The sequence below is a fragment of the Prionailurus bengalensis genome, chromosome A2 (genome assembly GCF_016509475.1).
Source record: "Prionailurus bengalensis isolate Pbe53 chromosome A2, Fcat_Pben_1.1_paternal_pri, whole genome shotgun sequence".
NCBI classification, from domain to species: domain Eukaryota; kingdom Metazoa; phylum Chordata; class Mammalia; order Carnivora; family Felidae; genus Prionailurus; species Prionailurus bengalensis.
In genome coordinates this window covers 54,834,631-54,858,269 of record NC_057348.1, presented here as the reverse complement: position 1 = coordinate 54,858,269, position 23,639 = coordinate 54,834,631, and the positions used below count along the sequence as shown (strand labels likewise).

General features: G+C 48.5%; 1 protein-coding gene across 2 annotated transcripts in view; it reads left to right on the top strand.

Annotated features, from left to right (window-relative positions):
• FGD5 (FYVE, RhoGEF and PH domain containing 5) overlaps positions 1-23,639 on the top strand; it is a 122,588-nt gene that overhangs the window by 50,727 nt on the left and 48,222 nt on the right. For both annotated transcript variants that reach the window (XM_043588203.1, XM_043588202.1), the window contains exons 3-5: positions 1,613-1,745; positions 18,663-18,721; positions 18,834-18,864. In XM_043588203.1, the coding sequence (XP_043444138.1) occupies positions 1,613-1,745; positions 18,663-18,721; positions 18,834-18,864 (223 nt within the window). The remainder of the gene's footprint in view (positions 1-1,612; positions 1,746-18,662; positions 18,722-18,833; positions 18,865-23,639) is intronic.

Here is a 23,639-nt window from a genome sequence, read left to right as displayed (position 1 = left end):
CTTGCTCTTGACAGAGCCCCTTGTTGCTTAGGCTCCAGGTATCCCTGGTTCTGGTTCCTGCAGTAGTGGAGAAAGAGCTCCAAAGATGGCCCCTAGTTGTACCGTAGCCTAAGGCTCAGTTTCTCTTGTCCTGGTGTCCCCTACCCTGGCCATGCTTCTCCCTGCCTGGACGAGAGGTAGGAACAGTGTCCCTGACCACATGAAGCATGGGCTAGCCTTGGCCCAGCCACTCCAGCAAGTGGATGCTTCCTCTTCTCTCCCAATTCATTCATCCCTCCATCCATTGATCATTCTAGCACCTCATTGTGGCATTCCCAGAGAGCGGAAATAAAGATTTGATAAGAATTTAACAAGACCAAATACCTGGATTTTGAGTATGAGGAGAAAATTCTTGAGAAGTTTTCTGGGGCCTCATTGCCAGTGGCAGGAAAGAGCCATTGAAAGTTTTCAAGTAGGAGATGGACATGGCCCAATGTTGTACAGCAATCACTCTGCTGGGTGGAGAGGGAGGCCCAGAGCAGGGAGCAGAGCAAGGAGGTGGTTGTAATGGGGTTAGAGCCTCCTCTGTGAAGATAGTTTCAAAGTCAGAGAAAGGAGGGTTCTTCTACTCCAGGTTGGTTTGTGACAGGCCAAGCTCTTTGCTGCCTCAGTGCCTTTACACATGCTGCTTCTCCTGGAAACTTCCCTGTGCTCTCACAGAGCTCCTTTTTCTCTTACAGACTCAGAGCAGCCCTCCCTGACATATCTAAACAGTTCCCCCTTGTTACTCCCTATGAAAGCACCTCCTTCTTCTCCCTTCACTTATAATTTATGATCGTATATTCATTGTTCCTTTTTTGAGACAGAGACCATATCTGCTTTATTTACCACTGTTTTACTCACTGCCTAGCTCTGTGCCTGGCATAAAGCAGGCAATCAAAAACATTTATTGAATAAATGTATTTAATCAAGGCAATGCCTATGTAATAGTCATAGTTACGTATATATGAGATTGTTAATCTCACTGGTGTAAGTTTTCTAAGCATTGATCCTCATAGCATCAGCCAAGAAAATGAAATAGGAATCATTATCCCTCTAGGTGGAAACTGACTTGTGTGCTGTTCGTGATCTAGCTGATGGCAACACAGGGACCAGAGTCCACAATACACATCCCAACCTGTACTGCATCACTTATTCAGGCCCAGAGGACATGACCACCTTGGGAATGGCCCCTGCTGCCTGACCATGCCTGTCCAGACTGCCGGTCCAATCAGATTAACATCTCTTGACATCATAGTAATTATTTGTACCCTCCTTCAGCATCACAGCCTGCCTTGTATCTAACAGAGAGACAAGTCTATCTTAGACATCATGTGTAGAGGCACTTAGGTAGCAAAAGAGTGTGGCATATTCAGGGAACTCCAAGGAGGCCAGGATGGCTGGAGTGGGAGCAGGTAGAGAGGTTTGTGCCTGTGTCTTATTCAGTTCTGGGTCCCCATGGAGGGCAGGCATGGAGCTTTGCACCCAGAGCACTTGTTAATGGCTTGTGGCATTAATAGGGCCCCGGATGTGTTCACTTTGCCTGTGCTGGACAGGGAACTCTAACCCTCTCTCTCCTGTGCTCTGACCCCAGCGCCTACACAGAGCCCTATAAGGTCTGTCCCATCTCGGCAGCGGCCCCCAAAGAGGACCTCTCATCGGATGAAGAGCAGGGAAGCTCAGAGGAAGAGGACAGTGCTCCAAGAGACCCCAGCCTCACCCACAAGGTAGGGTGCCCTGCCCCGGACGAGGGGCAGATGGGTTGTGGGGGATCAGAGATGTGAAGGCTGAGAAAGTACGGTGAAGCATACACTGCACCCCCTCTTGGTGAGAAGGGAGCTGTTTGCAAGTCTCTGGCCCCAAGTTGGATACAGAGGAAGAGTCACTGCGCAGCTGGGGCTGCAGCTTTAAGACACGTGGCAGACATGGGGTTCTGCATTGGTGATGCCAGGGTGACGGCTCCTACGGGCTTCTTGGGTCTGAGGAATTTTGGGGTTCCAAGAGCCCTTGTGAATGAAGTGAAATAGAGCTGCATGATTGGAATCAAGACAGACCTGGATTCTAATGACCTCAGGCCTCTGGGCCTCAGTTTCCTCGCTGTGAAGTGGGAATCTTGAGGATGAGTTAAGGGAAGTGTGTGAGTTTCCTTAACTGAAGACAGTTTGGGACTGAAAGCTGGTTTCCCGTACTCTGCAGTGGTGCTTTGAGGGGATGGGGCTGAGAGAAGGGCTCTTGCTTGTCTGGACACAGACGGTGAGTTGAGGCCCTGCCTGGGACAAGAACCAAGTCAGAGTGGAGGTCCAGACCTCTTAGTGGGCATTGGGCATTGGTGGCTGGTGGTAATTATATGTGCTCGCCACAGGGTGCTCGGGTCCTGTGCTTCACTTCCATTCTCTGGCATGATGTCAGTCCTTCCACACAGCGCTTCTGGGAGCTAGGGTTTGCTTCCCGTGTTTTTTATTTGCAGAAACAGAGACATGAGGAACTTGTCCGGGGTCACACGACTGTTATTCCATGCCATCCAGGAAGTACCACACGGTGCTGGAGGCTGGGAATTCAGACCAAGAGAGACACCCACCCAGCTGCAGGGAGACAGGCGAGGAAGGTTGAGGCCAGCTTGCCATTTGCCCCACTGCATCCCCCCGGGCCCCGCTTGTCTGCAGAGGCGTAGCTGGGGAGGCTGAGGAGCACCACCTCCTGCCTCACAAGCCTCCTTCAGACACCTTGCCCCATGCCTGTGTCCCTGTCTTTGTCAACCTCTCCTCCCACAGCCAGGGTAGGTGTATCACGTTGACTAAAGACTGCTCCCGTGGAAGTGCCCCCCAGAGTGCCTGGCACTTACCAAGCCTTGTATATAAATGGTCATGACTTCATTTTGTTTTCATCTCGTTGATTTCTTCTAACACCTCATTTATCTCTCTGCTCAGGGTTTTCATCAAGTTACCTTCCCAGGGCTGTGGGAGTGTTGAAGGGGGTTTTCCCACCTGGCTGTTCCTCAGTCCTTCCTGCTTTGGCTTCTGACCCTTCCTCCCCCTGTCTGGGTAGAGTACACTGTCTGCTGCACTCCAGGCTTCTTTCACTCCTTTCTACAAATTCACCGTCAGTGCCATCACCCCCCCTGTGTAACAGAGGACACAAAGATTAAGTAACTTGCCCAAGGCTACTCTGCCAGCGATTGAAGGGGTTGGATTTAAAAGTTACAAGCCCAGTGTTTGTTTGTTTGTTTGTTTGTTTCCCCTACAGCCCTGGAAGCCTTCTCTTACCTCTCCACTTCTTCCCTTCTCCCCAGAAGGAACTGTTGGCTCCTTGAGGGCAAGGGAGGGAGCTTTAAGTTAGTGGAGCTATCTACCTATCTATCTATCTATCTATCTATCTATCTATCTATCTATCTATCTAAATATCTATCTATCTATCTATCTATCTATCTATCTATCTATCTATCTATGCGAGAGAGTGAGTGAAGGGCAGAGAGAGAGAATCCCAGGAGGGGTGGGGAACAAGGGGGTGCAGAGAGAAAGAGAAAGAGAGAAGCAGGGCTCACCTGAAGCAGGACTTGACTGGAACTCATGAACAGTGAGATCATGACCTGAGCCAAAGTCAGATGCCTAATGACTAAGCCAGCCAGGTGCCCCAGTAGTGCTATTTAGAGATGATTATGGCTTTTCTGTGCTTTTCTGAGCATCCGGATCAGGGGTTGTGGAACCTGGAAGCAGAAAAATGGTTGCTCTTTGGGATTTGGTCCCCACTCTGACACTGGGATTTGGGTCTGGGTACCAGGCCAGGAAGAGTTGAAGGGCTGACAAAGCAGTAGGGCACCCCCTGTGCAACTTTCTGTACCTCAGGGGGCCCCCACCTCGTGATGGTTCCCCCCACAGTCCCCCAATTCTCTGTTAAATGTTCCTCTGGGACTACCTGCATCTCCTCCTCCAGCTGTGGTGCACACTTTGGTGTGTGTCTTTCCAGAACCTCTCCCTTGTATTCCCTTACATACGTTGTTTGTTATGAGTGGAAGGTGGATGGTATTGTTTGTGGAGTTGTTCTGATAGGTTGAGTCATGTCAAACTGTAAGAAACCTGGCCTAACTTGGTTGCATTCACACACACCTATCTTATAAGATTTTCACACATTGCTACAGCATTTTATTTATTTATTTATTTATTTATTTATTTATTTATTTATTTATTTATTTATTTTACGGCTGCATGGTATTCCCATTTATGGATATGCTATCCTTTATTTGGCCATCCCGCTGCTGAGGAACGTTTATAGTGTTTCTAATTTTTATGCTCTACTAACAGCTTTTCAGTGCACTTGTTCACACATCTCCTTGTGTACGTGCTTTTCTCTAGCATAGATCCCAGAAAGAGATTGGTGGGTCAGAGAGGGGCATTTTCAATCTTTGTACCTGCAGCCATAGTGACCCCTAGGAGGCTGTTGCAGTGCTCACCCTCCCGGCAGCCCTCAGTGGATGTGAAGGGGCATTTCTAGAGGGTGCAATCTTTCCTGGTTTTGGTGGGGGGAGGGGGGGGTGGAGAGAGGCAGCATTTGCTGTCATCTTTTTGTCTTCCACTGAAAGTTCTATTTCCCCAAAAGGCAAAGGCCTCCATCACATCAAGGGGGGAAAAAGAGCCAGATTTGCCATCTCCAGCCACGTCAGAGGAGCAGACCTAGGGAAGGTGTGAGTGAACCCCGCCCCCCCGCCCCGGGAATTGCTTCCCTGGGGCCACAGGAGGTATGTTTGGGGTGAGCCCCACCCTTCCTAGAGTTTGATATGGGTTATGTAAAAATAAACAAAAGGGGGTGAGCTCCACTCTTCCAGATGCTTTGAGGTGGCCACATCAGGAATGGAGAGCCTTCTGGAGCAGGACAGGAGGCCGAGCCCAGCCGTCCACCCACCTGTCTGACTTTGCCCTCTTTCCCACTCACGGACATTCAAGGGGTGTGGGTTGAAGGGAAGAGGGGGCAGAAAAGGGAAAGCAAGAAGGACATAAAAATAGATCTAATGTGAAAGGAGACAAAGGCAACCTGACATATCACTCCTCCCTGACAGCAAGCCTGATTTTCAGACTAACCGAGACTTTTCAAGCGAAATACCAGCTCCCCAGAGGTGAGCCCAGGAGTTGGTGGCCTCTCTGAGCCACCTCCTCCCTCCACCTCCTCCTCCCTCGCCTGAGTCCTGTCGTCCCTGTGTTTCCCTGATAGGTCCACCCCTGAGCCCAGGCAGAAGCTTGCCCTGTCCTCTGGAACAGGCCTGCCCTGCTGTGACACCCTCCCTGGCTGTGCCCACGGTCCATGTGGCCTGGCCTGGGCCTCCTTGCTGGCCTCGTGCCCCCAGGCCTCTCACCTGTCACCTCTATCTGATCATCTCCTTGAACTCTGGTTATTTCCACTGGGCCAGTCCCCACCTGGGTTAAATTCTGCCATGTGCTTTCTCCATGCCAGAGTCTTGTCAACCCATTGTGCAGCCCCGCACCTTGGCTCCATGGCCTGTTCTCACTCCTTCTAGTCCCCAGGAAGCCCTCCTAATCCTGCAGCAGCTTCCTCAGGCTGCAGCCTGCTCTCCTTCCCAGAAAACATCCTCATCTCATCACAAGCGTGGACTACCTCCCGTCTGCATCTCTTGTCTCTGTATCCTCACTCCATTTCTCCCCATCCCTCCTCTTCAGCAGAAATGTATTTACTAAGTACTTACTGAGCACCTGCTATGTGCCAGGCATCCTTCCAATGGCTGAAGATACAGCAGCCACAAGACAGTCTGGGTGCCTCCCTGCCTGGCTTCTAGAATAGAAGCTCCCCTAGAGAAGGAGATGAACAATCAGAAGGCCCCTGCGGTGGGTTTAGGCAGTGAAAGCGCTGTGCCATCAAAGAAACACAACAAACCTGGCAGGTGGGAGCTGGGTCCCAAGGGCGGGGTGAGGGGGGAAATTGAGGCAGTGAGGCTAGAGAAAGCTTTTTTTTTCCAATTAAAAAAATTGTGTTAAAATACACATAACATAAAATTCACCATCTTAACCATTTTACATGTACAGTCTGGTGGCATTAAGTACGTTCACACTATTGTACAACCATCCCCACCATCAATCCACAGAACTCTTCATCTCCCCAAACTGGAACTTTGTCCCCATTAAATGCTAACTCCCCAGCCCCTTCCCCAACTCCTGGCACCTCCCATGCTGCTCTCTGCTTCTCTGATTTTGACTATTCCGGGGACCTCATGTAAGTGGGATCATACAGTATTTGTCCTTTTGTGACTAATTTCACTGAGCACCGTGTCCTCAGGGTACATCCATGTTGTAGCCTGTGTTCCAGTCTCCTTCCTTTTTTAAGGCCGAATAATATTCCACTTGTATGTACATATCACAGCTTGTCAGTTAATCCATCAGTGGGTGTTTGGGCTGCTTCCACTTTTTGACTATTGTGAATAATACTACTATGAACATGATGTACAGATGTCTCTTTTAGACGTTGCTTCCAGTTCTTTCCCGCGTGTCCCCAGAAGGAGAGTTGTTAGATCATACGAGAATCATGTCTCTAATTTTTTGAGGAATTGCCATCCCATTTTCCACCATGGCTGTCCCATTTTACACTCCCACCAGCAGTGCAGGAGAGTTCTGGTTTCTTAGAGGTCTTTAGGATGAGTAAGAAACCAGGGAGCTGAACAGAGTGAGCCAGCTAGAAATGGGAGGGTCTAGGGACAGAGCGTTCTGAGTGGAAGACAGCAGTGCAGAGGCAGAAAAGCGGGACTGAGCCTCGAGGGCTAGAAGACTAGGTCAGTAGACAGGAGCATAGGACAGGGAGATGGGCTGCAGACATTCTTAAGGACTTCCTTCAGCCCACAGACGTATTCAGTCTTCCCCACTCCCCTACCTCCCTTACTGCTGTCATCTGCCCTGCACTGCCCTCCCCGCCTCCATGAGCCAGGCCTCCACGCTGTCCACCCAGACCCTGAGCCTCAGCTCTGGTGGTCTCTCACCTTGGGAGCTCCCTCTTCCCTTGGTTTCCACTGTCCAACTCTGTCTCTGCCTCCACACGAGACCTTTCTTTCCCAAGGCCCGAGCTCCTCCACCCCTGTCTCTCATCTGTGTTCTGCCCAGGCAGCCCATTCCAGGCCAGCGGCCAGCCCTCCTCAGCTGGCGTTCCCAGAGCTGAGCTCCTGGTCTGACCTCTCTCCGTGGCCCACACTCCAGCCTCCGAAAGCCCCACAGATACTGTCGTCCTCCCTTACTTGGGGTTTTGCTTCCTATAGTTCCAGTTACCCGTGATCAACTGTGATCTGGAAGCAAGGGGTCCTCCTCCTGACACATATGCAGAAGGCCAGTAGTAGCCTAACACGTCACAGTGTCGACATCATTTATGTCACTTCATGTCACCACATGTGCGTTTTATCATCTCGCATCATCACAGGAACCAGGCTGAGTAGAGTACTCTAAGGTATTTTGAGAGAAGACCACATTCACATAACTTTTCTTTCTTTTTTTAAAAAATTTTTTTAACATTTGTTTATTTTTGAGAGAAAGAGAGTGTGAGCAGGAGAGGGGCAGAGAGAGAGAGGGAGATATAGAATCAGAAGCAGGCTCCAGGCTCTGAGCTGTCAGCACAGAGCCCGACCTGGGGCTCAAACTCACAAGCGGTGAGATCATGACCTGAGCCGAAGTCGGACTCCCAACTGACTGAGCCACCGAGGAGCCCCTCACAGAATTTTTCTTGCAATGTATTGTTGTAATTGTCCTATTTTATTACTAGTTATTGTTGATCCCTTACTGTGCCCAATTTATAAATTAAAGTTTATCATAGGTATGTATGTCTAGGAGAAAACAGTACATACAGGCATACCTTGTTTTATTGTGCACTTGGTTGCACTTTGCAGATACTACATTCTTTACAAATTGAAGGTTTGTGGCAACGCTGCCTGGATCAAGTCTGTCGACACCATGTTTCCAGCAGCATTTACTCCCTTCAGTGTCTCTGTGTCACGTTTTGGTCATTCTCACAGTGTTTCGATGTCGAACTTTTCATCATTATTATATTATGGTGATCCATGATCAGTGGTTATGGCTCAGCATTTTGTAGCAATAAAGTATTTTTTTAAACATTTACTTATTTTTTGAGAGACAAAGAGCATGAGTGGGGGAGGGGCAGAGAGAGAGAGGGAGTGACAGAATCGGAAGCAGGCTCCAGGCTCCGTGTTGTCAGCACAGAGCCAGATGTGGGGCTCTACCTCTCCAACTGTGAGATCATGACCTGAGCCAAAGTCGGAGGCTCAACTGACTGAGCCACCCAGGTGCCCCAATAATAAAGTATTTTTAATTAAGGTATGTACATTGTTTTTTAGGTGTAATGCTGTTGCACACTTAATAGAATACAGTGTAATGGAAACGTAACTTTTATGCACTGGGAAAGCAAATAATTTATTTGACTCGCTTTACTGCGGTATGTGCTTTATTATAATGGTCTAGAAAAACCCACAGTGTCTCCAAGATGTGCCTGTGCGGGGTTCAGCACTATCTGTGGTGTCAGGCATCCACTAGGAATCTTGAGACATATCCCCCAAAGATAAGGAGGGTCTACCATACCTCGAACTCAGCGCATCCCAAACTGAACCCGGCATCTTCCCATCCCCTCAGCCAGCTTCTCCTCTTGTGTCTGCCATTCTGGTTGTTGGCACCAGATTTGAAAATTTGGAAATCTCTGGCGTTTCATCTTCTATTGTCATGTGTTAATCACAGATCAAATGAAATTCATCAAACTCCAAGGTCTTTGGACGGGCATCATAAAGGATTCCAAAACAGGTTCTGTCCGTTCTTCACCCACCTCAGGGCCTTTGTGCTTGCAGTTTCCTCCTCCTGAAGCACTCTTCCTGCCCTTTGCATAGTTGGCTCAGGGTTTCAGATTAAATGTCACCTCCTCAAAGAGGCCTCCTCTGCTCATCCTTAAGCGCTCCATTGCAGCATTCCTATCTACTTCCTTCCTTATACTTATTTCAAGCTGTGATTGTCTTTCTTTTTCTGTTTACATGCATGCCATATGCCTTTCCCTGTAAGAATAGCTCCAGAAGTGCAGGACCACACTTCTCCTATTCACATTTGTGTCCTTACTGCCTGGGATGTAAAATAGTACTCAGTAAATATTCTCAAGTGAAACTAATAAATAAATAATAGATTTGACTCCGTTTCTGCAGTCAAGTAAGGAAAACAAACTTAGATGCATGACAGTAAGATGAAGACACTTGGGGCGCCTGGGTGGCTCAGTCGGTTGAGTGTCCAACTCTTGGTTGGTTTTGGCTGAGGTAATGATCTCATGGTCTGTGAGTTCGAGCCCCTCACTGGGCTCTGAGAGTGTGGAGCGTGCTTGGAATTCTCTCTCCTCCTCTGCCCTTCCTCCCGCTTATCACTGTCACTCTCAAAATGTGCGCTCTCACTCTCTGTCTCAAAATAAATAAGCTTTTAAGAACTTAAAAAAAATGAAAACACTTGTTTGGTCCTGTATAATTTACTTCGCACAGTGAGGGGCAAAGCTGGGAGCCAACCCAGCTTCTCACCAGCTCCCTGGTAACCATGCAGAGGGTGCAGCGGTTCAGCAGAGTAACACAAGAGACATCTGGAGGCAGTGTGAGCAGAGGAGGATGAAGGACAGACCCTCAGAATAGGGGCTAAGAGGTCTGGAGGTGGCCAGGGCAGCCCTGTGTCCCACGCCCCTTGTTCAGAGAGTCCTGGAGGCCTTGAGGGCTGTGAGGAGCCAGCAGGCTGGGTATGAGGCATTAGGGTGCCCGGCCCTAAGAGAGCTTGTTCTGTGGCTGATTTTGCTCTCTGCCATGTCCTAGATACACCCCTGGCCCCAGCCTGGGATTGGGGCCACCATCACACTCACCCTCGCTTTCTCCTTCCTGGCTTCATGGCAGCTGCTCCATATACCTAGTCTGCAGCCCTGCTGCCCAGAGGTGGACATACAGACCTGCAGCACCCAGGCACCACCCCCCACACCCGCCTGACTGACCGCATGTGGATCTGCATGTTTACCAGATCCCCAGCAGTACGTCTGCTCACTGAAGTTTGAGCTCTGGCCTGTGTACATCAGCCACCCATTCTGTATGGAGCCCCCGCAGGGCCCTCAGCCCTCGAGGTGCCAGGAAAGAAGACAGTGGGGTGTCTGACCATGGGGCACACACAGCCAAGTTGGGGAATGAGAAAGCTATTGACATAAAAAACCTTACATTTATGTTTTATGCTCTTTTGTGAATGTTATATCTCGTGATATAAAAACAATGGCTGGCTGTGAGATAGCACAGTTGTGGGGCGGCCCCAGTGTCCTCAGCTGTGTGCACTAAACTCTAAACAGCGTAAGTGTCCCAGGTCTTAAGAGTCAGGGCAATCAAGGAGGTTTCCAAGAAGAGGTGAGGCCTTAGTGCTTCACAAAGGAGAGTAGGACATAATTAAGTAGAAAGGAGAAGGAGGGTGCATAGGAGGCACAAACAGTATGGGATCCAGCCATTGACTGGCTTCTTGAGGTCATGGCAGGTCCTTTCTTGAACTGAAGTGAGGTGGTTAGGACAGGACCAAATCTCATATGAGCCATGTACTGGCCTCTTCAGACAGTGAGAACTTGCCAATTATAGTTATGGCCACTCTCTTTAGAGTCTAGAAGGTAGGAGAGCTGACAGGGACATTTAGATACCACTTTGTTTTGTTTTGTTTTGTTTTTTATTGTGGTAAGAACACTCAACATGAAATCAACACTCTTAATGTCCATTGATGAATGAGTGGATAAACAAAGTGAGGCCTGTTCATACAATGGAATATTATTTGGCCTTAAAAAGGAAGGAAATCCCGTCACATGATACAGCACAGATGACCCTGGAAGACATCGTGCCAAGTGAAGTGAGCCAGTCACAGAAGGACAAATGCTGTGTGGTTCCATTTACGTGAGGAATCTGATACAGTCAAAGCAGAGAGTAGAATGATGCTTGCCAGAGGCTGGGGGAGAGGGAATCGAGAGTTCTTACTCAGTGGGCATAGCAGCTCAGTTATGCAAGAGATTGCTTTGTCTTACAGGAGGGAAAACTAAAGCTCCTAGAGAGGCACTCACTTGCTGGAGGTTATTTCGCAGATTAGAGGCAAAGTTAGGAGTAAAAACCAGGTTTCCTGATCTCTCATTCGACACCTTCCAAGATAACATGCTGCTTGTATGAATGTATTACAGACTGCATCCAGAACCAGAGTCCTTCCAAAATTAAAAGTTTTTTAAAGCATGTAGGCCAGACCCAGACTCACACCAGCCTGACTTCAAGAACTAGAATAAGGCAGTCGTCATCATGAACTGGAGGCAGCCACTCAGTGCTGGGGGAGCCAGAAGACCTCTGGTCCCACCTTTTCCCCGCCCTCCTCCTGGCAGGTATTGCCTCTCTTTCACCATCTTTATCCCTCCTCTGCCTCCTGTGGGAGCACAGGTGATAGCTGGGATAAAAATGAGCCATGTCTCCCCAAGCTCCTGTCTGAATTTGCCAGTGGCCGTCAAAGGCTGTGCTGGAAACTCCGACCTGAATTCCAAGGAGAAGGACAATGTCTGAGATAGTAGTGCCTGGAGGAACTTCCGGAGACAGCACTCTCCAGGAATCTGGTGCCACCTGCGAGTTCTGAGCACTCTCCTTTCTCCAGATGTGGCCTCAGAACACGCCAGCAAGCCCTTTCACTGGGACCCTCAACAGTATTTTCCCAGGGCTTGAAACAGCCATAGAAGGCAGCCTCTGCTCCCTTCTGCGTGGGTTTTTCGTTCAGCAGGCTGTGTGGCCAAGGAGGCTGGAAAATATGGAGCAGCGGGATGCCTGCCGTGGTGCCCGGCCCCACCTCAGGTTTAGTGTGTGACTTAGAGACATTTGCTGAGATTATAGGGAAGTTCCGGCACAGGGACCTGCATGAGCCCAAAAGGCCCAGAGGTAGGGAAAAACAAGGTGTGAAACTGAGTTCCCTGGGGGCATGGAGGAACAGAGGAGAGGTTTCTGAAAAGGGTCTCTAGGCTGAGTCACAGGCAAAGGGTAGGACTTATTTGTGCCTCAGTTTCCTTCTCTGTACAATGGAGGTGATAATAATAGTACCTTGCTCATAGGTTGTTGGGAGGATTCAGTGAGAATACACATAAAAAGTTTACAGCCATACTTAGCGCATACTAAGTGTTCAGTAGCGGTAGCTGTCTGTTAATAAGTAGGTATTATTATTATCATTGCTGTTTCACACGATGAAGAGAAATCACTTGTCCAAGGGCATAGGTGTATGAAGGGACGGAGCCTGGCATGTGAACCCAGGTCTTGTGACCCCAGAGCCCGTGCTTTCAGCATCATTCTGGATGACAAGTTTTCCTGCAAGTGCTAGGGAACCATGAGAGCCACTCGAGGCTTCACGTGACAGCAGAAGGTGGCCACCGTGACCTGGAATGGATGGGAGTAGGTGAAAGGCTAGAGATCCCAATCAGCTAAGAGATAATTTCAGTTGACGGTGGAGGGACGCTAGAAACTCTGGTCCAAGATGGGGACCAGAAAGTTCACTTCAGAGGTGGGGCAGTTTTGAGTGTGGAGAAGGCCCAGGCTAGGTGAAGCGGATGTAAATATGGGCAAAAGTTATCTGAGAAGAAAGTCAAGGAGCTGAGAGGCCGAGGGCTGTGGTGCAGAGAGAATGGAATGCCATCCCACAGATGGGGAGGACTGAGCCAGGTGTTAAGACCCAGGACATGGGGCTTGGCCAGGGACTGGCAAAGACAAACTTGGAAAGAAGGAGGCAGCTGTTTAAAGGCAGAACAGGTATGGGGGCACCTGGGTGGCTCAGTCGGTTGAGCCTCCAGCTTCAGCTCAGGTCATGATCTCACAGTTTGTGAGTTCGAGCCCCATATCAGGCTCGTTATTGTCAGTGCAGAGCCTGCTGTGGATCTTCTGTCCCCCTCACTTTTTGCCCCTCTCCTGCTCACACTCTCTCAAAAATTAATAAACATTTTAAATTTTTTTAAATAAATAAATAATTTTTTTAAAAGGCAGAGCATGTATGAGCCCAGGAGGCCTGCAAGCAGGGAAGGTAGTTAGAAACCAGGAGTTTTAGGGGTGGTTTCTTCCTCTTCTGCAAAGTAGAACATTGTGGAGAAGGACTATGTGGCCTCTGGGCCTACTTGGGGCCATCCTGAGGGCCAGGCCATAAAGCTGGAGGTTCACTGGCCTGCTTCTCACAATAATAATAATTGTTACTATCACTATTACACAGTAATAACGATCCCTCCCTCCTCCGTAATTTTTCACTGAGAATGAGGAGCTTTTCCATCTACAATCCTATATGAGCTTTGTAACAACCTCTAGGACAGTAGTTCTCAAAACCTTTTGGTCTCCCACCTCTCTTTCCTCTTAAAAATGATTGAGGACCCCAAAGAGTTTTTGTTTCTATGGGTTTTATCAGTCAGTATTTACCACATGAAAAGATAACACTGAGAAAAATTTTTAAACATCTTTTTTTTTTAATTTTTTTTTAACATTTATTTATTTTTGAGACAGAGAGAGACAGAGCATGAACGGGGGAGGGGCAGAGAGAGAGGGAGACACAGAATCGGAAGTAGGCTCCAGGCTCTGAGCCATCAGCCCAGAGCCCGACGTGGGGCTCAAACTCACGGACCGCGAGATCGTGACCTGAGCCGAAGTCGGATGCTCAACCAACTGAGCCACCCAGGCGCCCCTAAACATCTTTTAATTCACTTAAAAAATGACAATAATAAGTGGTGCCTGGGTGGCTCAGTCGGTTAAGCGTCTGACTTTGGCTCAGGTCATGATCTCACAGTTTGTGAGTCCAAGCCCTGAGCCCCACATCAGGCTCTGTGCTGACAGCTCAGAGCCTGGACCCTGTTTCGGATTCTGTGTCTCCTTCTCTCTCTGCCCCTCCCCTGCTCTCTCTTGCTCTCTCTCTCTCTCTCTCAAAAATAAACATTAAAAAAAATTGTTTTAGATGACAATAATAAGTCCACTGCATGTTAACATAAATGGCTTTTTTTATGAAGAGTAACTTTTCAGGAAGACTTAATGAGGAGTGTGACATGAGTTTTCCATTTTTGAAAATACTCATAATGTCTGGCTTCCTAGAAGACAGCTGGGCCCTGCTGCCTCTGTGTTCAGTCTGTCAGAACTGTTGTTTGGGCCAGCTTCACAGATAAGTAGTCGGAAAAGGGAGACAGAACCCCAGAGGTTCTCAGACCACACTTGGGGAACTGCTCTTCTAGAAGGAGGCTAAGCCCTCCCCCCCACCATTTCATAGCTGGAGAAACTGAGGCATGGAGACAGAGGATTAGGACTCCCAGCTCTTTCTGGGACTGCAAACAGGAGGGTCCCTAACGGAGGACTAGCGCTCCCAACCTGGTCTCAGAATAGCCAACACTGACCGGCTGGTTCGCCTAGGGCCTGGGGAGGAAGTGCAGGACTGGGAGGCCCTGGGGAACGGGGAAGATAAGCTGCTTCGGCCTTGGGCAGAGGGGCCAGTGGCCGCCTGATATTAACACCCACAGCCTGAGAAACGCGATAGCGCGGGCCCTGGCGCCCCCAGCCCCCACATTCCTGGGAGGAACCCTGTTCCCAGAAGTCTGTCCCTGGACACTGCCGTCAACCTCAGAGTTCATTTCCTGGTTAAACAAACATCTATATTAAATGGCCCGGTTGGGCAACGCCCAGTAGCAGCTTCTGAGGAGAGCTTCGGGCACATGGCCTGCCAGGCCCCCTTCTTGTCGGGCTGGTGAAGACACATCCATCATCAGCAGAGGCACTAAAGCTGGACGGCCCCGTACGTCCCACCCAGAGTCTGCCCGTCTGGCAGGAGGGGTTGGGAAGGACGTGCAGAATGGCCCGTGCCCCAGCCCTACCAGAAGTCTGGGGGAATGACAGCTTCGAGAATGTAACAATGGTAATGACAACAACTCCAAATGTTGGGGTGGGCCTGATGACTCCTATCCATCATCTCATCATCTCATCCTTGCAGGTGAGAATGCTGACCCAATCTTCCAGATGAGGACACTGAGGCATCCGAGAGGGTCTTGTCCTGAGTCACACAGCCTGCCTGGGATGTGGGTCCGGGCATCCTGACTTCCAGCATAGTTCTCTTTCCTATGTACCATGGCAGGCACTGCTCCTAGGGTTGGAAATCAGAGAGAACTGAGTTCAGAGGACTAGCCTGGACTCCCCCAGGAGTGCTAGACTCCTGCTACTACCTTTAGAGGACAGGTAAAGGATAGGTGTTTCCCAGTTTGGAAAACCTGCCATCTATAATGAGCAGAGATGCCATTTACAGAGTGCTTACTATGTGCCAGACACACTGCTAAGTGCTTGGTTGTTGAAGCCAGACTACCTGATCTTGAATCTTGGCTCTGCCACTTACTAGCAGTGACTTAGGGCAAATCTTAGAACTTACTTGTGCCTCAGTTTCCTCATCTGTAAAATGGAGGTGCTAATAATTGTACCTTGCCCCCTAGGTTGTTGAGAGGATGCAGTGAGAATACATGTAAAAAGCTTAGAGCCATACTTAGCACATGCTAAGTGTTCAATAAATGCAAGCAGTTCTATTATTAAGTGTGTATTATTATCATCACTGTTTTACAGTTGGGGCTCATCGAAGAGGAATCAGTTGTCCAGGGATATATGCATAGGAAGGGATGGAGCCTGGGATTTGAACCAAGGCCTTCTGACACAGCACCATGGGCTCTCAGCATCATGCTGGATAACAAGTGAAAATTGAATCACAGGCCCCTAGAAGATTAGAGGTCATCTTGTCTTCATTTTATAGGGGAAGAACCTGAGCTTGACTTCTGACCCCTGTCCTTTGTCTATAAACTAATTCTCTTGATGGAAGCTTGACCACAGGGTTTCTTAGCTATTAAGGCTTGTCCTGGCAGGGTATATTTTCCATTACGAGGGTTTTGTTTGCAAAGACTTTTCACATGTGGGACTCTGCAGGAGCCCCTGCTTGGGAGGGGTGAGCTGCTTTTGTCCACAGAACCCCACACTAGCCCTGCAGATGCAAAAGGCAGACAGTGAGTCACAATTCGGCGCCTGTGGGAAGGGCGGGAGGCCAGGTGAGGCTGGAGGCCTCTGGAGGCCTCGCTGTTTCCCCTCCTGCTCCATGGATGCTGTGACAGCCCGCCAAGAGACAGCAGTGAGATGCAGGAAGGAGACTGACCGTGGGCCCAAGTTCTGCCCTGTTTAGGTGGCCTTGGAGAGAATGAAATCTCTAAAAACACTATGCTTCTTAGCCAAGAAACTGTCAGGGATGGAGTAGCTGGAGAAGGGAACTCATTTATCGAATGCCTACTGTGTGCTAAGCACTGTATCTCATTTCATGTATTTATTCAGATGTTGATTGAACATATCCTGTGTGCCAGGGTAACATCAGGTAATGTGGCTGCTGTAAAGAAGAACACACCCAGATAAAAAGTTATAACAAGTGGCTCTTACCCAGGGGTGAGATTTTCCCCCCAGAGGACATTTGACAATGTCTAGAGACATTTTTGGTTGTCACAACTTGGGGTGGGAGCTGCTACTGTCAGCCGGTGGGTAGAAGCCATGGATGCTGTTAATGAGCCTACAGTACATAGGACAGCCTTTGCAACCAAAGCTTCCCGGCCTAAAATGTCAGTAGTGCCAAGGATGAGGAACCCTGGGGTAGAGAAAGACTTTGGGTGATCTTTAGGTCGGGTGGTCATGGTTGGCCACAGTGAGGATGTGATTTTTGACCTGAAAAAGTCAGAAAGTAAGAATGAAAAGATCTGGGGAAGAGCATCGCATGCAGAAGGAGCAGCAAGTACAACGGCCTTGAGTCAGGAATGCCTCATCAAAAAGGCCAGTGCACGAGATCGGGTTGATTATTCTCCACCATATTTCAGATGAAGAAACTGAGGCTCAGAGGAAATGGTTTGCCAGCCGTCATATGATTACACAATATGCTGGAACCAGGATTTGAACCTGATGCTTGTTCATCCCAGCGTCCCTTTGCTTTCACTGTTTCAACTGCCGCTCTCAGAGGAGTGGTTCAGCCTTCATTCTGCAGTTGAGACCTCTCCCCTACATGACCCTGTAAATTGTTTTTTCTTATTCCATCCCTGAGCACTTGGTTCTGTCCCTGGTTTCTGCCTCAACAACAAAAACCGCAAAGATGACGATAGCCATTATTTCTGTGGTTTTTACCGTGCACCAGTCAGTGTTCCAAATGAGAGACGTGTGTATAGATACATAGATAGAGATATACAGATATCTTTCTGTATATACACTCACTCATTTAATCTTCACAGTATGCAGGTGTTAGGCATCCTTATCCTGTTGTGCCCATTTTGCAGATAGGAAAATTGAGGTATAGAGAGGCTGCATGACCAGCAAAAGGCAGAAAGATTTGAACTCAGATTGCCTAGTTCCAGAGTCTGTGTTCTTAACCATAACACTGTAGTTGCTCTCTTAATAGGTAGTGAGTTTCTAGTCATTAGAATAGACCACTGGCTTGACCAGTGGCTCCTTGAGTTTAGTAACACACAGGTTCAGCACAAAAGGGAATTTAGAGGTCACTTTATCACACATTCACACATTTAGCAGCCCCAGGAGGCAGTGATAGACCTGGAACCAAAAGCCAGGTGTCCCATCCAAGTGCCCTCTGCTCCACTGTGGGCCACTCTGACCTCAGCCTTGCCTGCACATTCCTGGCGTCTGCCATCTGTTCTGTCAGGCTGAGCCACACAGTCTTTGCTCTTCTGGATCCCAGCCAGCAGCTGTGTCTGATATCTGGCAGGTTTGGGGCCACAGAGGAGGGGCCTGCTTGTGGCAGAAGGCCCAGGCATCTGCCTCAGTCCCCGCCCATCCTTCCTGTTCATAGACATAATCTCACTTATTCCCAAATCTTACAGGTGCAGAAGTTGGGCCTCAGATGGTTTAAATGGCTCATCTCCTGAGGTCAGCTGGGAGAATTGGTGCTTCCAAAGCGGAATGGACATTCATTCATCCATTCATTTACTCATTTGTCTTTCAGTCAACAAAAGCTAGCCTGCTGTATGTGAGGTACCGGTCATGCAGGGGTGATAGTGAACCATTATGGTTCCTTCCCTCTAGGAGAGATGTAATTGGTGTCCTGAGAGGAGGATGTTCAGAAAGGATACCAAACCCAGCTGGTTCACGAAGGGGTTCCAAAAAGACTCCTTGGAGGAGGTGATAGATACCATGGCTGAGTCTTAAAGTATAACTGGGAATTAGCCAGGCAGAGAAGGGGAAGGGGACAGCATGTGCAAAAGCAAGACGTAAGAGAGCTCCCTATGCGCAGAGAACCACAGGTTGTTCAAGGTTACTGGACCTATGGGTAGAGGCCCAGGTCACGCAGTCATGATAGTGGCCACTTGCTGAGCACTTTCTGTGTGTTGGACAGTGTGCTGGGCAATAGCTCAACAGCATCCTGAGTTAGATGCTACCAATATCCACATTTACAGATGAGGAAACTGAGGTACAGTAAGATCTCACAGAGAGTAAGTGGCAGGAATGGGCTGAGAAGTATGTGGAATTTGTCTCCGGCAGCTTGGAGGTCCTTCTGTAAACCCAGTACTTGGGGTCTCCCTTCCCCCATCTGAATTGGTGCTGTCCCTCCTGATCACTCTGTTCTCTCTTGCAGGTAGAAGGACAGTCCAGAGCCCATGTCATCGCACAGGAACTGCTGTCTTCAGAGAAAGCGTGAGTCCCCAAGCAGCTGCCTGTGGCCTTGAGCTTGTTAACAGAACATCACCCCTCCCTGGCTTAACCAGGATGGGAATTAATGCAAACTCAACCCTCTTTCCCTCTGCAGATACGTGGAGATGCTTCAGCACTTACATCTGGTGAGTTAATCATTTTAATTGTCCAAAACTAATTGCCCTTTTACAAGGCTATGATATAAGAGGCAGAAAAGCAGTGAGGAGACAGAGGTGATTTCGATGAACAGAGGCTTGGCAGCAGACAAATGTTCACCAATGCTTTTTGTGGACGTCTGTCCCCTGATTCATGTGCTTCAGGGGGTGAATAGCAGCATGCTTTCCATAAGTATGCCTCTCTGCCCAGAAGGGGGTGTATGGGGGATGTGCTGAGGGTTCTGGAAGGGTGTTTGCAGTTTCCTCAGCCCTCTTATTGAGGACGGCAGAAGGAGGACAGATGTAGTTCTGGATCATTGCTGTGTGTGCATGTGAGTATGCATGTGTGGGTGTGTGTGTACACGTGTGCATGTATGCATGTGTGTGCCTACGTGTGCGTGTGTGGGTGCATGCATATGTTTAGGTCCATATGGAGAAGGTGATTGCTTGCGCAATGACAGAGCAGCTGGGGTGTAGAGAGGCTTTCTCAGTCATCCCAGCCCTGGGGCAATAACACTTGAGCCAGTGGTGAGGAAATCATCTGGACTTTCAGAAGAAAGGAGGCCAGACTTGGGGACTGCCTGGGTATCAGGCACTGCCACCCTTTACAACCCACAAGACTGCCTGGAAGGTCTCCCTGTGCAGTCAGTTCATTTCAGTTCAACAAATATTTTTTGAACACTTGCTGTGTGACAAGGTGAATAGAAAGATCCTTCAGGCCTTTCCCCAGGAGCTCTCTGGCCAGTGAAGGAGACAGATTAGTAAATGAGTAATCATCTGGAGCATGGGGGAAGAACTGACAACCTGGGGGAATCTAGGCAGGCTTCCCTGAGGATGTGACTTTTGGGCTGAGTCATAAGGAGGGTTGAGGGAAGAAGGTACAGCAGAGACATGGGAAGTGAGTGAACATCGGGGCACCTGCTCCCTGAGGTCTCTAAGCCATATCCAGACCCCTAGTAGTTCAGCATCTGATTCCACGCTGTTTTGTATTGTTCACCATGTCTATCCAAGAACATCAGAACTGGGAATGTCCACTTGATATTTTGTTCCTGGTGATATGGAAGCCCAGAGAGAGTGACTGAGCCAGGATAAACACCCAGGTCCCTGTATTTCTAGTGCACTATCGTGTGTTAATCCCACGTTTCTGACTGCCTTTGGAGTTCTTTGTGGCAAAGACCACTCTGGTTGTAGCAGAGCACCCAGCACCAAGCCAGGCCTCCTGCTGAAGCCAGCTGAGGCCCCTGTGAGTGGCATCACCCTAGTGTCCTGTTGCCATGTGAGCAGGGCACCCAGGTTCCTGGAAGCAGGACAGAGCATTACTCTGGTCTGTGCGCCCAGCCCCTCATTTTTGCCCTTCAGGATGAGAGCTTTGTGTGCATTATAAAACCCAAAAGTCCTCAGGTACATAATGTACCACCCTCTTATACCTAAAAGATCTCCTTAGGAAGGGCAGGAAGACTCACTCTCCTGTTTTCTTCTCTCTCACTTGCTTCTGAGCTGGCAGCATGACAGAAAGGCTGGGCTTTTTGTTTTATGACTTTGTTAAGAGGGTTTTAACTGGGAAACTTCCATCTGTGTTTGCACTGCTTCCTGCCAGTTGGAAAGATGCTGAAACCTCTGGTAATCCATAATAATATCCTGAGGAGAGAGAAAGAAAAAAAAAAACGAGCCCATAAAAGTCACAACTCAAAAGCTAGTTGTGGGAAATTGTGATCCAGAGCTATACTGATGATGTCAGTGCTTGTGGGGATGGCAGTGGCAGAAAAGCCCCAATGTGACTACAAGTCCTAGCCGGGTACATGAGCCTCAGGGAGGCCCGTAAACTGCGAGACATTGTCCACCACTCCCCACTCCGGATCCATCTCTAATTGCTAAGATTGGCAGGTTCTCTCTCAGAATTCCTCCTTACAGATTCGATGCTATTGAAATCCCAAGGCTGTGCGGTGAGGGGAAGGGCTGAGCATGCATTCTGAACCTCCCCAGCTAAAAAAGTCTCTGGCTCCATTATGCTCTTTTTGGGCAGTGGGGGGTGGAGGGGGTGTCCTCTGGCCTTCTGTGTTTGGGATTCAACCCTGAGCTTGTCAAATGGTAGATAGAGCTAACTAAAAATTCTCGTCACCCAAACCTGAGTCGTAATGACCAAGATCCTGTTTTTTTGTAGCCTATTAACTAAGAATGGATTTTATAGGTTTTAAATGTTTGCAAAAGGGGTGCCTGGGTGGCTCAGTTGGTTAAGTGTCTGACTCATGGTTTCAGTTCAGGTCACAATCTCCCAATTTGTGAGTTCGAGCCCTATGTCAGGAGCCTGCTTAAGATTCTCTCTCTCCCTCTCTCTCTCTCTCTCTCTCCCCCTCCCTCTCTCTCTCAAAATAAATAAATAAACTTAAAAAAATAAATGTTTGTGAAAATAGGCAATGAAGATGCATCAACTATACTTCAAAAAAAAGATGTAAGAGTTTTCCATATATTCTTGATACTAGACTCTTGTCAAATATACCATTTGGGGGCAAAAAAGGTAAAGAAAAATACTGTATGTGCCCCGCAAAGCCTAAAATATTTATTATGTGGCCCTTTACAGAAAAGGCTTGCTGACTTCTGGTTTAAATACTCCCTTCCATCCCTCCAGGAACCCAGTCATAAATACATTCATCCCCCTGCCCATCTATCTGTATAATCAAACTCTCACCCGCTCATGTAGCCAGCTTTTCACCCACTCATCTGTCCTTTAATCTATGTATGCCCCTTATGGCACATTTATGCACTCATTCATATCCCCCCTCAGTTTATCCACTGTTCAGAGGTCCACCTATCCTTCCAACCATCCACCCATCCTCCCATCCAATCATTTGTCAAACTCCTCATCCATCCATCCACCCATCAACCCATTAACCCATTCATCTAACCATCCATCCATCCACCCACCCACCTATCCTTCCATCCACCTTTCCATCCAACCATCTAACCATCCATCCATCCAGCTTATTCCTTTTGGATGGGACATCACAGGATTTTTACAGTGCTATAGGCACTAGGATGGGCCTTGGAGCCCCAAAGATAAATAAGGCCCAGAACCTGCCCTTGAATAGGTATCCCTTTTTTCTGTGTGTGGGGGGGAAGGGTGGAATGGGGAAGAGTAACAGGTAAACAGTCAGTTATGCTACTCTGCTAAGTATAATTTTCACAATTACAGTTTTGTGCAAAATCTGCAGGGGGATGGGGGAGAGAGAGACTTATTCCCCCTTGGGGTATCTAAGAAGATTGTCAGAAGAGGTGCCCCTAAGATGGAATTTGAAGGAGCCCACCAGGCCAGGATGTTGATGGAGGAGGGTACATAAGGCAAGTGGTCAGCACGGAAATGCTCCTAGGCCTAAAGGTGCATGATATATGTGGAGAATGGTGCATCATCACACATGGTTAGAACATGGATAAATTTCTAAAGGCAGGTTGGAGGTGGGATTGGGGGTCAAGTGATTGGTCTGGAAACCAGGTACCTAAAATGCCAGGCTATGGGGTTTATGCTTTTTCTTATACATAGTGATTCACTTTAGACGTTGAACAGTTATATCCCCTAACACCTTCAATCCTCTATTTCCTCTTCTAAAAAAAAAAAAATCCCTCCCCACCAAAAGCTGAAGATTCCTACCATGGGTTCTTCGTTTGGGTTAAGGCATTGAAGGCCTTTTCAGAAGCCATTCTTCCTACTGGGAGAGGTAACCCTGGAAGTTATCACCATGCCTAGGAGACGCTCCCTATGACTGATTCCCTTGGAGAAGCTCCATCCCCTAAGAGACCCTTAGGGGTCTCTGATCCCCGCCCACCTCTGTGGCACTGCCTCCTACCACTTACATTGTTGTTCACTCCAGACGCTGTGACCTTCTTGCTGCTCTTCAGATACTACAGATGCATTTCCTTTGCATGACTTTTCCTCTTGCTTTTCCCACCACCACAATGTCCTACCCCCGATCTTCTCATAGTCACTTTCTCCTTCTCATTCTGGTGTCAGCTCAAGTATCAATACTCAAAGAAGTGGTGCCCAAAACTTAGTGGCATAGAACAACCATGTTGTTATGCTTGCAGATTCCCTGGGCCAGCAGTTTGGACAGGGCAAAGTGGGGAGAGTGTGTCTCTACTCCCCAATATCTGGAGAGAACTTCAAGACAAAGGGCAACTTGATGGCCAGGGGTTAGAATCACCCTAAGAGTCATCATTCACAACTGGTGGTTAGTGCTGGCTCTTGTCCGGGACCTCATTTGGGCTGTTGGCCAGAACACTTACTTGTGGCCTCTCCATGTGATCCCTCTGCCTGGGCAAGTTTTGGGCTTCCTCACAGCATGGTGGCTGCATTCCAAGAGTGAGTGTCCCAAGAGAGAGCCAGGAGGAAGTGCCTGGCATTTTTATGATCTAGCCTTAAGTCACGTAGCACCACTTCCACCATACTGTTAGTGGAGACAGTCACAAAGGTCTACCCAAGTTCAAGGGGAGGAGGTACGGTTTCCACCATCAATGGGAGAAATATCCAACTCACATTGTGCAATGATCCTGTGAGATAGGAGATATTGTTATGGGCCACTTGGGAAAAATACAATCTACTACAGAAGCCTTTCCTAATAATTCTATGTTGGTTAAAAATTGTCTTCAGCTGCTAGTAATGAAAACCCAGCTATGATAGCTTAATTAATGTAAAGGTGATTCTCTCATGTGAAATAAGTTCAGAAGTAAGAGATTGAGGTTAAGTTTGGCAGCTCCACAAAGTACCAGGGACCAAG